Source organism: Amblyraja radiata, chromosome 2, assembly GCF_010909765.2.
Source record: "Amblyraja radiata isolate CabotCenter1 chromosome 2, sAmbRad1.1.pri, whole genome shotgun sequence".
Lineage (NCBI taxonomy): Eukaryota > Metazoa > Chordata > Chondrichthyes > Rajiformes > Rajidae > Amblyraja > Amblyraja radiata.
This window is the reverse complement of record NC_045957.1, coordinates 70,225,091-70,238,735: the sequence shown is the minus strand read 5'-3', so window position 1 is coordinate 70,238,735 and position 13,645 is coordinate 70,225,091. Positions and strand designations below refer to the sequence as shown.

Here is a 13,645-nt window from a genome sequence, read left to right as displayed (position 1 = left end):
AAACAGTTGCTTAGTCTATTTCGTCTCACTGACATACAGGAGGCCACATTGGGAGCACTGAATGCAGTAGACAAGGTTTAAAGAGATGCACATGAACCTCTGTGTCATTTGGAAAGGTTGCTGGGGTCCCTGATAATAGTAAAAGTGGTGTTGGGATTAGTATTACATCCGTGGTAGCAGAGGAAAGCACCATATCATCTGAAATGTTCCTATCCATGTGTCCAAATGTCTTTTAAATATTATTGAACCTGCATCAACTACTTTCTCTGGCTGCTTGTTGGATATATCCATCACCCTCTGTGTAGTTTTCCTCTCATCTTGAAACTTATGTCCTTTGGTTATTGATTCCCCTATCCGGAGATAAAGACTCTGCATTCACCATATTTATTTCCCTCGTGATTTTATACACCTCGAAGATCATCCCTCTGCCTCTCGCACATATTAAACTGGCCATTAAACTATTGGATTGTTAAACAAATCCTTGCTAGTTAACTGACAGAGTTCACATAAGACATATGTGATTTTCAAAAGAGTGCTGTTTCCAACATAATACATAATTGTTCATCTTCCTCAAAGTCCCCATTGGATGGATGCTTCACAGTTGAAAACTGGAAGCATTGGTAACCCCACATATACATTTGATGGGCTATAACACAATTATATTGTGCACCTTGTATCACTATTTTACTGTAGCTCAAATAACATTTCTCATCTCCAATGAGCTAAAACAAATGGACAAACTGATGCAGGATAAATAAAAAAAAACAGACTGCATACATTTAATTGAAACAAATGACAGAGAAAAATATTTACAATACATATTCAGCAAAACAATCAATATTATACAAAAGAAATATACATGCAAAATAGAACAAACTTAAAATGATGAATAGGCTATAAATCATTTCTAAAAATGTGAGGTTTTAGTGCCAAGACATTTTTTGAATTCTTGTTTTTTTTCTCATGCAGAATTGCTTCATGAGACACAATAGCAGTTTCATGCTTGATATAAACATACTATATCATTAAAAATACTATGTTTGGTGCTTCATTAGTTTGCAATCCACAACAACTAAGTTGTGATACTGCTCCTCATGATCAGGTAAAAGGGCCAGTTGCTAAATAAATCAAATGACTGTATAGTTTGCAGTACGAAGTACTTGTTTTTAATATTTATTACAGATACAACAGAAGTCTTCATAGAGTTGCATAAAATGTTAAAGCCACAACATTGCACATGATATGAATTAAAACATAAAATACAATGAGTGCATTTACAGTACATATTCCTCCTTAAACTGCTCTGCAATCTGAATGGCAGGTGCAACTCCCAAACCCCCCTCCAGAAATAAAAGAGCATCTACGGCTTGGCTCAGGGGGAGGGTTCCAGAATAGCAAACCAGCAATAAAAATACAGACTGAAGGCAAATTACGGTCTATATACAAGTAAGGCTTATGCATAATCAGAGCAACAGAATTTGTTTCTATCATATGCAAAAGATCCATGGTTAAAGTCGCAGCAGTAAAAACTTTGGCCATATCTGGCCAAATGCATGGAATTATAATTTAAATACATTAGTGAAGCCTTTGGAAGGTTTATGACAAGTTAAAATCATACATTTTCCAGATCACTTAATATTCAGCGGCATATTTGATTAAAATCAGTAATTGGGAGGAAAAAAAAATCTTTGCTGGCTAATTTGTAATTAAAATTAAATGTTTCAAACATTTTGTGGGTTTCGTTAAACATTATAACAATCATGATTTGTTCTTTGCATTTTCCAAGTCAAAAAATTGTTTCCAGCAATCAGAAAAAGAATACTGTCGAAATAATGAGCATCCAGCTGGTTGGCTGGAGCTTATATGGTCCTCTCCACCAGCTTTACGTTGCATTGGTGGCACTGAATCCCAAGTACTGTCTGTGCAAAGTTTCTTGGCATGCAATACCACACAATGACACATGAGTAGAGCAGCCAATTTTTTTGTCAGTTTAATTTTGGGTCAACAGCTGACTGGCTGAAAATACCATCTCCAACTTTATTGGCAGGTGAAAGAGAATGAGCAATAAAATCTCCGTTCCAGGGTCACACCCTTGGCACGAGTCTACTTTGTAAAACGTTTTTTATGCTACCAACTGGCCGAACATCATTTTGGTGTTTGCGTCGCTCAATGAATGAAGTCAGTCTTGATGTATTTAGAGTTTCAGTATTTCTGTTGATACCTGGCTGCAGCCAAGGTTCCTGGAGGCACACTGCAGCCGAGGGGCGTTTGTTTGGATCTCCCTGCAGCAAGAAACAAACGTAATCTTTGGCAGCTTGACTAACCCCTCTGAAGTAGTCATCAGGGAAGCTGAAGTCCAATCGGCAAATGTTCAAACATGTTTCCTCTACACTCTCATCCAAAAAAGGAGACACACCGCTAAGAAGGACATAGGAAAGCACCCCAACACTCCATATATCTGATGTCAGGCAGGCAGAACTTCCTAAAATAATTTCTGGAGCAGCAAATTCAGGGTTCCCCAGCAACTGGTGGATGTAGTATGTTGCAGTTAGCTGTACGGTATCCCCAAAATCAGCAAGCTTGATGAGTGGCTTGGCCCTGCTGAGGTCCACGAGCACATTTTCTGGCTTTAAATGACGGAAATATAGAGCTGATTAGTAATAGAAAAGCTCATTATTCATCAAATAATTAATCTCATAAGTACAAATATTTCAGAAAATGATTTCATTATTAACTAACAAAATATAATTTAAATCTCAAACTATACTATGGAGCGGCATGGTGGCAGAACAGTTGAGTTGCAGCCTTACAAGGTCAGAGACCTGGGTTCGACCCTGACTACTGGTGCTGCCTGTATGAAGTTGGTATGTTCTCCCCGTAACCTGTGTGGGTTTTCTCCTTGTGCTCCGGTTTCCTCCCACACTCCAGGTTTGTCGGCTAATTGGCTTCAGTAAAATTGTAAATTGTCCCTCATGTGTCGGATAGTGCTCGTGTATGGGATGAACGCTGGTTGGTGTGGACTCGGTGGGCCAAAGGACCTGTTTCTGCACTCAATCTCTAAACTAAACTATTAACATAGAAACATAGAAAATAGGTGCAGGAGTAGGCCATTCGGCCCTTCGAGCCTGCACCGCCATTCAATATGATCATGGCTGATCATTCAACTCAGTATCCTGTACCTGCCTTCTCTCCATACCCCCAGATCCCTTTAGCCATTAAACTAAACTAAACATCACATTATTCAGAAAGTTTGAATGGTGAGCCGGGCAGCTTTATCTTGCATCATATGGAAGATCAATGCATCTCTTGACACCAACATACAGATGTTCACTTCTAATCTTGCATTAGTTTCTTTCTGATGATGGTGTGTGCTATTTACCTCATCTTTACTTTCACGACAAAATCAAACCTAGCTCACTTGCTTGGAATAAACCATATTATATTTTCAATTATGTTGAAAACCTTGACAATTAGAATATGAAATATAGATGTTTGTTTTTGAAGGGCATTCTCCACTTCCCTGCTTCAATACACTTATTACACCATCTCGGCATTGGAGAGGACTCAGACATGTGGCATCCTCTCTCCCCAAAATACTCTTAACAGAGACTGCTCCTGCGTGATCATTAAATACCCTAAAGAGCTTGTCCCACTGTGGGGACCTAATTTGCGAGTTTAGAAGAGTTTACGATAGTTTAAAAAAGTGCCATGGTCGTGATGTATCGCCGAAGTAGAACACCTCCTACGACCTCCTTCGACTATGTAGAGAACCTCCTACGAATATGTAGAAGACCACCTTTGACTATGTAGAAGAGCTCCTTCGACCTCCTTTGACTATGTTGAAGACTAGCTTCAACTAGCTTCGGGAAAATTGGACACCGAATAGTGGAGAGTGAAGATGCCACCTTCGACTATACTAACACTATCTACGACTATCTTCGATTACCTTCGATTATCTACGAATAACATGCCGACCTACTTCGACCAAACCTACGAGTAACAAAAATATTGATTTTTCCATGGCGACCTATTTTCAGCATGCTAAAAAAACCGCCTCAACCATACTGAGGCCTCGAGTATGCGGGGATACTCTCGAGCTTGAAGGAGAGTTACATAGACCTCCTAGAACCACGTGTCGACCATGCTGCAAGTATGAGTCAAGGGCAAACTCTTCTAAACTCGCAAATTAAGTCCCCGCTGTGGGACAGGCTCTTCTTACAAGGGTTAGAAAAGTAACCCTAATCTCCTGCACTGCTATTCATTCAGTCTTCCCAAACTCATGACTTCTATGACCAGAAAAGACATGGGCAGCAGGCACAAGGGAACACAGGCAGCTACAAGTTCCCCTCCAAGTAGCATGCCACACTAATTTGGAAATTATTATCATTGGATCTAAAATCCTGAAATTCTATTCCCAATAGCACTGTGAGAGTACATTCACTAGATGACAGTAACGGATCAAAATGGCAGCAAACCAACATCTTTGCAAGGGCAATTAGGACAGACAATAAATATTGGCCCCGATCCCGAGAAATGAATATAGAGAATACAGACGACCTAGCTGTCACTTCGTTGTTTCCCATATGGTGGAAACTGGAAGTAGAAAATGTTGCTATATATCCACAAAACCAAGTACTGGAAGTCTAAAGTGCCATACACTACTATACAGACATATGGATTGTAATTCAATCATATTATAAATATGCAGGCTCGAAGGGCCGAATGGCCTACTCCTGCACCTATTTTCTGTTTCTATGTAAATGAGATGTAACATTAATAACTAACAGTATGATCAGTGGCAATGTACCAATCTTTTCCTGAAATATGAATATTGCTGAGCTATATGTGTGAGTTGATGTCACCAACCTTTATATCCAGGTGAGCTGTTCTGCAGTTATGTAGATACTGTACAGCTTCAAGAGTCTCTCTGAGATATGATGCCACCTTCTCCTCAGTTAGATTTCCCCACTCTATTATATAGTTGAGAAGACAACCTTGGTCTGCTCTGAAAAAAAGTGTCAATCAGTGTTAATCTTGATCTCAGCTCCACAGTAATAACGATTGAGTATTTTGTTCAAAGTACGCTCATTTAAGTTATATTTTCAGACCTTTACAGAAAACTCTTCAATGGAGAGCAAATGGACTTTGATGAAATTTGTCCAATTGCAGAAGAAAACACTTATCTGTAAGTGGATGGGTGACTCCTTCCATCACATTATGGCTGCCTTGAGTGACAACAGTTTCTCCAAACAGAATAGAGATAAGAAATAATAATAATATGAAGTCACTGATGGGAGTCGCATATACCTCGGTGACTGCCAATCACCCCCCCCCCCCCCCCCCGGACACTTATTATTATTTATTCAAATCATTTGCTATGTCGCTCTTCCAGGGAGATGCTAAATGCATTTTGTTGTCTCTGTACTGTACACTGACAATGACAATTAAAATTGAATCTGAATCTGAATATAGGACACCAATCGTAGCTATACTGTTCGACTGAGTATAAATCAAGAAATAAGGGGGGCTTGAATGAGATACTGCAAAATTCACAAGCAATTTTAATTATTAAGTAGATTGGCAAGGATCACCGTGAGATCATTTTTACGGCATATTTGGGTAATTTCTTAGTAATAAATTGAAGAACCAACCAGGGAACTACTTCAGATCTGGTGTATTGTAATGAGATTAGTTAACAAAACAATTCAATGTAAAGGATGTTAGAGAAAAGAGTGATCATAAAGGTAACATTTCAAATTTTGTGCAAGGATAAGAAACCTCTGCCTGAAACTAGAAACAAGGAATTGCAGATGGTTATTTGCAGGTTAATACAGAAAAGGACACAAAGTGCTGTAGTAACTCAGCAGGTCAGGCAGTATCTCTGGAGTACATGGATAGGAGATATTTTGAGTCGTGACCCTTCTTCAGACTGATTGTTGGGGGGAGAGCTGGAAGAGGGGAGAGACGGGACAAAGCAATAGGGTGACACAAGCAATGGGATTTTGGATAGGATGGTTGTAACAAAGGTCAGAGATAAAAGCAGAAGGTTTAAGAGGATTGAAGAGTTGTGAATTGTGAAGCCAGAGGGAGGAAACTAGTGGAGGGGAGGGGCAAAATAGGTGGGAGCCTAGGTGGGGCAGAAAGGGAGGGGTGTGTGTGTGTGTGTGTGTGTGTGGGGGGGGGGGGGGGGGGGGGAAGAGTGTTGGGGGGTTAGTTAGAGGTTACCAATTTGAGAATTGAGGTATCGCTGGAATCCATTATTTAGAAGGTAATAGCAGAACATTTAGAAAATCATAAGAAAGTCAAGTAAATTTAATGATTTTATAAATTTATGTTTGACAAATGTTTCAGTGTTCTTTGATTGGTGAACTAACATTTGACAGTCCAGATAAATGGGTCATTTTCAGATTAGCGATTAGTAATTAGCAGGATGTAACAGCAGTCAGTGCTGAGACTGCAATTATGTATTATCGGCATTAAGGATTATGTGTACTGCAATCAAATATACTGATGATAATAAAACTGGGCAAGTTGGCAAGTTCTGAGTACAAAGGTAAAGTGAGTTGCGAAAAGTTTGTCGACTATAATATGGGAAAATGTAAGATTAGTTACTTTATAGGAAGAATGAAACAAATTATTACTTCAAAAAAATTAAGGTGACAAATGTGGAGGTACCAAGGAATCTGGAGATTCAAGTGCATGAAACACCAAAGCAAGCCTGCAATAAACGAAAATTTAAAAAAAATAACTGCAGATGCTGGAAATCTGAATTACAAAACAAAAGATATTCTTCTGACAAAGAAACTTGAAACTTAAGTTCACAGACAGGTGCAGCATGTCATTAGGAATTAATGTAGCACTGGCATTTATTGCAGGGGGGATGGAGTGTAAAAGATGCTTTGATGTAACTTTTCAAGATGCTGGTGAGACCGCACGGAGTATTGCACATAGTTTTGGTTTCCATATTGAAGGAAGTATGCCCTTGCATTGGAGTTAGTAAATTGATGCGTGAGATGAAGGAATCGACATGTGATGAAAGGTTGAGCAGATTAGGCATATCTTCATGGAATGTTGAAGATCGTACTGAAACATAGAAGGATCTGTAGATTGGTTATTTCCTACTAACCAATTGTAGTGCTTGTTAGTAGTTGCTCCGCCTAATATGCGATTTATATTACCAAGAGCTTGCCTACGTAATTCAGTCTGAGTAGCTGCTAGGCACTGTAATATCCTGCAGACCAATGCTGTAAGTGGACTATAATAAACATGTGTTGTATCTTGATGTGTGTATGACTCGACCCATTACAGATCTGAGTGGGATTGACCAGGTGCAAACTGAGAGGATATTTCCTCCAAAGTAGAAATAGGGATTAGTTTCAGAATAAGGGTTGCCCATTTCAAATGAAATTAAAAGACAAATTATTTTGCTCTGTGTTATGAATCTTGGGAATTCTTGATCCCACAGAGTTGAGGAGAATATATTCAATAAGGAGGTTGACAGACATTTTAACAGACATTCAGGACACTTCTTTGTACTGAATGTAGTAAGAGTAGGGGGAGAAATCTGGAAAAAAGGGTGGGAGTGGGAACATTGACTGTCCATTCCCTCCACTGAGGTTGCCTGACCCACTGAATTACTCCAACATTTTGTGTTTTGCTTAAGATCCAGCATCTGCAGTTTCTTGTGTTTCCATGCTCCCACAGATGTTGGATCCTATGATTCACCAACTCCTGCAAGTCTAGCATCAATTTATGTAAGGCTATTCCAATCTAGTTAAGCTATTTGTCCTTCATAGCACTGATGCATTGCATTGTTGCCAACCACATATGCTTGCGAATATTTCAGAATAAAGGTTTTCCCATTTAAGATGGAGGAGGAATCTCTACTCTCAGACATGAATCTTAGGAATTCTGTACCCCAGAGAGCTGTGGGGGAGCAGTCAGTGAATATATTTAAGGTCTAGGCAGATGGTTTTCATTTAGGTGATGGGAATAGGCAGAACTTGGAGCAAACATCAAGATCAACATGAACTTACTGAATAGTGAAGCATGCCCAAGGGGCCATATTTCTATGGTAATGTACAGCAGAAAAAAGTGAAATGGTAAATAACCTGCCCTCACTGTAAACCTCCAATTTATTTTACAACACAACAGTAACACAGAAATTAAATCCTTATATTTAGTTCATCATTGTGTCTTCAAACAAAACAACATGTCCGAAAGTTGGTAGCTATTAAATTATTATTTAATATATGCAATATATAAAATTAATATATTAAATTAATATTTAATATACTTAAAAACTATATAAAACAGTATTCTATCCTTGGAATCATGAAATTATCTTTTATTAAAGTAGAAAATGACATTTAAAATGAGTGTTTAGCAATGTGGTTTAAATGGCAATGCAAAATATTGTCTTGTTTTCTTTCTTTCTATTTGGATTGCTCTTGCACTATACCATAAAGCATACTGCACCATCCACTAACTGTTACCTGGCACTAAGTATCAATCACAGAGACACATCAACTTAAAAAGTGAAAATATATTGATGACATTGTACCAAACGCCAGCTAAATTAATGGTTTGTTTTTTTTAACTCGTCGAAACACTCAACTGTGAACAGCAAAAGCTGCGAGTACATGTGAAATTACTTGTTTTGTAAGGCATAAAGTAATGAAAAAATCCCATGCAGAAAGATTGTGTTGTGTTATGGTCATTCGTGTGGGTTTGCCAATGGCAAAACCACATCGCAGAAAACGTTATTTAAAAGGTTATAGATTTGGTGTTTAAAATCTTTGTCAATAGGGTTTGCTAACTTTTTCCATTAAGGAGCTAGATATAGTCTTACATAAAGCACAGTATTTCTGAGAAAGTAAGACAAGGAATTGCAGGCCTTGACTGAGATATATGAATCATCATCAGACACAGGTGAGGTGCTGGAAAAGCAGAAGGTGGATAATGTTGTGCTTTTATTTCAGAAGGGCTGCAAGGAAAAGCCTGGGAACTATAAAACAGTGAGCTAAGCATCTATGTTAGGCAAATACTAGAGAGGATTCTAAGGGATAAGATATTTGAATAGAGAGGAGCTGATTAGGGGTAGTCAGCATGTTTTTGTACGTGGCAGATAGAGGCGTATATGATCATGAGGGGTATATATAGGTGAATGCATTTTATCTCAGAGGAGGAGAATCACGAACATAGGTTTAAGGTGAGAGCAGAAAGATTTTATAGTAACCAGAGGGCAAAGTTTTCCACACAGAGGATGGTGGGTATATGGGGTGAGCTGCTGGAGGAAGTAGTTGAAGCAGGGACTATAACAACATTTAAAAGATATCTGGACAAGTATGAGAATAGGAAAGGTTTAGATGGATATGGGCCAAACAACATGGGACGAGTGTAGATGGGGCATCTTGGTCAGCATGGGCATGTTGGCCGAAGGGGCTGTTTCCATGCTGTATGACTCTATGACGTTTTCAAATAAAATAGTGAACAAAGACACAATAAAATTATGATAATCATTACTTACAGTTCTAGAATGATGATGTAATTGGATGAAGTTTCAAAGATATCCAGAAGACTAATGAGCTGGGGATGCTGGAGATTGTGCATGATTCCAAGTTCATGAATAACCTGGTCCCGTTTCATCATTTTTTTGTTGATGAATTTTGCAGCAATCTCCTGCTTAGTTCCTTTTTGGTCGCATCTTTTAACCACAGAAAATCGTCCCCTGAAGTTTAAAAAAAATATTTTAAACGTCTGTATATCATTAGCTATTTTTTAAATGTGCACTTTTTTAGGGTAAATAAAACCAGAAAGAGATGGTGTGTGCTAATTCCAATCCAAGACACAAGCCACGCACCAATATGACACTTGGTTCATATTTTGCTCAATTAGTTCAATTTTGAGTGGAACCATACTGACCAATTTTGAATGATAATTTAAATCTTGACTCTGTCTTCCCATTGTTCTGGTTTAAATTAGAATTAATTCAAAGAATTATAGGAAATTGTTATAAACTGTCATGCCATTCTGATCAATAATCGATCACATTGATAATGGGTGATCTTGAAATGCACAACTAATGGGCCTGTCCCACTTAGGCGATTTTTCAGGCGTCTGCCGGCGACTGTCAAGTTGCCAGCAGTTGCCTGAAAAAATGGCAACTGGAACGGCGACTGTCAAAGTGGAGAACACACACACAAACACATCGCAAAGGCGGGGGCCAGGGCAAGCGGGGGGAGTGCTGTCTGAAATTCACATGGTGCAAAGCCAAGGTGATATAGACACACACCGCGATGAACAGGAAGGTTGGCGCTGTAATTAAGATGGCTAGCACAGTGTACGATAAGTCCTTTAAAAGAGGGGGGGGGGAGAGAGAAGGGGGGGGGGAGAATGAGTGGAGACAACTGTTAAGAAGCCAGACAACATTTAAGAAGCCAGAGATACACGGCTGTGAAGTTCGGCGGACATTTAACATTACGGTTATCCTTGGTTCTGAAAACTACTGCTTATGTTTTTTTCCCCCAATGAGCCAATGAAATTCACTGGTCAGCACCGGCTACAGCCTACGAGAACCTAAGAGAACCTTCGACCTCCTGGCAACCCACTAGGACCTCCTGGCGACCCACCTACGGCTCGAGAATTCTCGCTACTCTCCATGGCGGCTTCATTCTAGTCGCCGCTAATTTTTCAACATGTTGAAAAATTCACGGCGACCATTATGAGGCCACGACTAGTTCCTGGAATGTGGGAACTCCTCACGATTTTCCGGCAACCACTCGCGAACATGTGGCGACTGCAAAGACTCCTGCAGTCGCCTAAAAAGTCGCCTAAGTGGAACAGGCCCATAAGTGATTCCACTACACACGTAACAGATTTAGCACTTGGGAATTTGCACATACAAGCTGTAATATATATGCAAGTATTTATGTAACTTTAGGAAGTAAGTTCGAACAAACCAGAGCAATAATGGAAGAAGGAATGGAAGAAAGGTCTTGACCTGAAATGTCACCCATTCCTTCTCTCTAGAGATGCTGAGTTACCCCAGCATTTTGTGTCTATTTTCGGTAGAACAATATTGGAAACAATTCACAACCCTGCCATTACCAGAATCTAATTAAAAAATCTCAACTATTGCATCTTGGTTTTGCCCGAGAAAATGGTCACTCATCTCAGGAAGTGATGAGTCAAGATGCAGGAGGGAGATAGAACACCTGGTTCAGCGCTGCCATAATAACCTCTCGCTCAATATCAATAAAACCAGGAAGAATTATATAGTGGAATTTATGTTCAATAACTAACTCTCTGTCTTACAATATTTTCAATAGAACTGTAAATCTTGAAAAAGGCCAGGAATGATTGTTTATTCCATTACATTGAATAGACAGGTTTATATAATTTAGCATTGTGACATACTATTAATTTAAATTCCTACCACCTGGCTATTCTTTGCTACTCTAACAATAATACAACTGATCATTCAATCAACTATTTGTCTGAACTCAAAGAAATGGTTGATAACATTTTAGAGATCCAGCATGGAAATGGGCCCTTCAGCCTCTGCTATCTATCTCTGCCTTAACAATATCCACTGACTTAGCCTCCACAACCTTCTGTGGCAAAGAATTCCTCAGAATCATCATCGTCAGACTAAATAAATTTCTCCTCGTCTCCTTCCTAAAAGAACGTCCTTTAATTCTGGACCTTTACCTCTAGTCCTACTCACCCACTAGTGGAAACATCCTCTCCACATCCACTCCATCCAAGTCTTTCACTATTCTGAATGTCCTTTAATTCTGAGGCTATGACCTCTAGTTCTAGAATCTCCCACTAATGGAACCATCCTCCCCACATCCACTCTATCCAAGCCTTTCACTATTCTGTATGTTTCAATGAGGTCCTCCCTCATTCTTCTAAACTCCAGCCAGTACAGGCCAAGTGCCGAAAAACGCTAATTTCTGGTTAACCTACTCATTCCTGGAATCATTCTTGTAAACATCCTCTGGACCCTCTCCAGAGCCAGCACATCCTTCCTCAGATATGATGCCCAAAATTGCTCACAATATTCCAAATGCGGCCTTACCAGCACCTTATAGAGCCTCAGCATTACACCCCTTTTATGTATACAAGCCCTCTTGAAATATATGCTCGCATTGAGTTTGCTTTCTTTACTACCGATTAACTTTTTGGGAATCCTGCACCAGCACTCCCAAGTCCCTTTGCACCTCCGATTTCTCTCCCCATTTAGAAGACAGTCTACGTCTATATTCCTACTGCCAAAATGCATGACTCCACACTTTTCTACACTATATTCCATCTGCAACTTCTCTGCCCACTCTCCCAACCAGTTCAAGTCCTTCTGCAGAGTCCCTGCTTTCTCACTACCTGCCCTTCCACCTATTTTCATATCATCCGCAAACTTGGCCACAAAACCTTCAATCGCAGTCGCTGCCTCAAAAATGCTGGCAGTATCATCAAGGGCCCACACCATCCTGGCCACACACTCATCTCCCTGCTACTTTCAGGTAGAAGGTACAGGAGCCTAAAGACTGCAACGACCAGGTTCAGGAATAGCTACTTCCCCACAGCCATCAGGCTATTAAACTTGGCTCGGACAAAACTCTGAACATTAAGAGCCCATTATCTGTTATTTGCACTTTATCAGTTTATTTATTCATGTGTGTATATAATGGTATATGGACACACTGATCTGTTTTGTAGTCAATGCCTACTATGTTCTGTTGTGTTGAAGCAAAGCAAGAATTTCATTGTCCTATCAGGGACACATGACAATAAACTCACTTGGACTTGGACTTGATGCAGGATCACAACCTGAAACATTGACTGTCACTTTGTTTCCTCATATTCTGCCTGACCAACTGAATTCTTCCAGATATTTGTTTTTGCTCCAGATGACAGCATCTGCAGAGTCTTGTGTTTCCATTAATTTCCCAATACTTACTACATATGATTAGACACTAATTCAATTTGAACATAAGCATCACAAAGAGTGTTTACCAAAAACGAAAGAAGCATCTCATGTGAGAAAATGAGACCTTTCAAAAACTGTTGGAAAATAAGAGAATGGGTGAAGAATCGCCAAAGGAGAATCTAAAATTAATGGGAATGATGAGTGGAAAGATTACCTGCCAATTTCAGCTATTTCCGTGTAAACGGAATCAAAGTTATCCTTCCAGATGACTCTTCTTCCATCACTTCTTGGTGCTAAGAAATGAAAAAAATAATATAATTTACTGTTAATCATGAGGATATAAGAAATCTGTGCAGAACAGATTATCTACACAATAGCAGCAAGGTTTGATAAGATACTGGCTAGAAAGGTGAAACTGAAGTCCTGTTGACTGCAGGAATACAGGGAAATATAAATTTATAATAACATAGAATATTTCATGGATAGTGGAAAAGTAAACATCAAACTTGTGGGAGAGATCTATTGTGGGTTTAAGGGAGAATAATTAATTACTATTATTTGTAAAATGATCTCAGATTACATGAATGTTTCACCAATAAAGCATGTCATTCAACTCACTGTGTCAGCGTCAAGTCCTACATGAGCAAATAGTTCCAATTTCCCTACATTCACCTTCCTTATCTTCATATTTCTTCATTCACCTTGTCTTTT

General features: G+C 39.3%; 1 protein-coding gene across 5 annotated transcripts in view; it reads right to left on the bottom strand.

The window, feature by feature from the left end:
* Nucleotides 1-751: 751 nt before the first annotated feature.
* Nucleotides 752-13,645, bottom strand: part of trio (trio Rho guanine nucleotide exchange factor) — a 341,131-nt gene continuing 328,237 nt past the window's right edge. For 3 of the 5 annotated variants that reach the window (XM_033048380.1, XM_033048401.1, XM_033048393.1), the window contains 4 exons: nt 13,149-13,227; nt 9,530-9,730; nt 4,867-5,005; nt 752-2,627 (listed from right to left, as the gene is read on the bottom strand). In XM_033048380.1, coding sequence (XP_032904271.1) covers nt 2,085-2,627; nt 4,867-5,005; nt 9,530-9,730; nt 13,149-13,227 — 962 coding nt within the window. In that variant the 3' untranslated portion in view covers nt 752-2,084. Of the gene's footprint in view, nt 2,651-4,866; nt 5,006-9,529; nt 9,731-13,148; nt 13,228-13,645 lie in introns of all 5 variants that reach the window. The other 2 variants (XR_004416575.1, XM_033048411.1) reach the window with 2 other exon arrangements.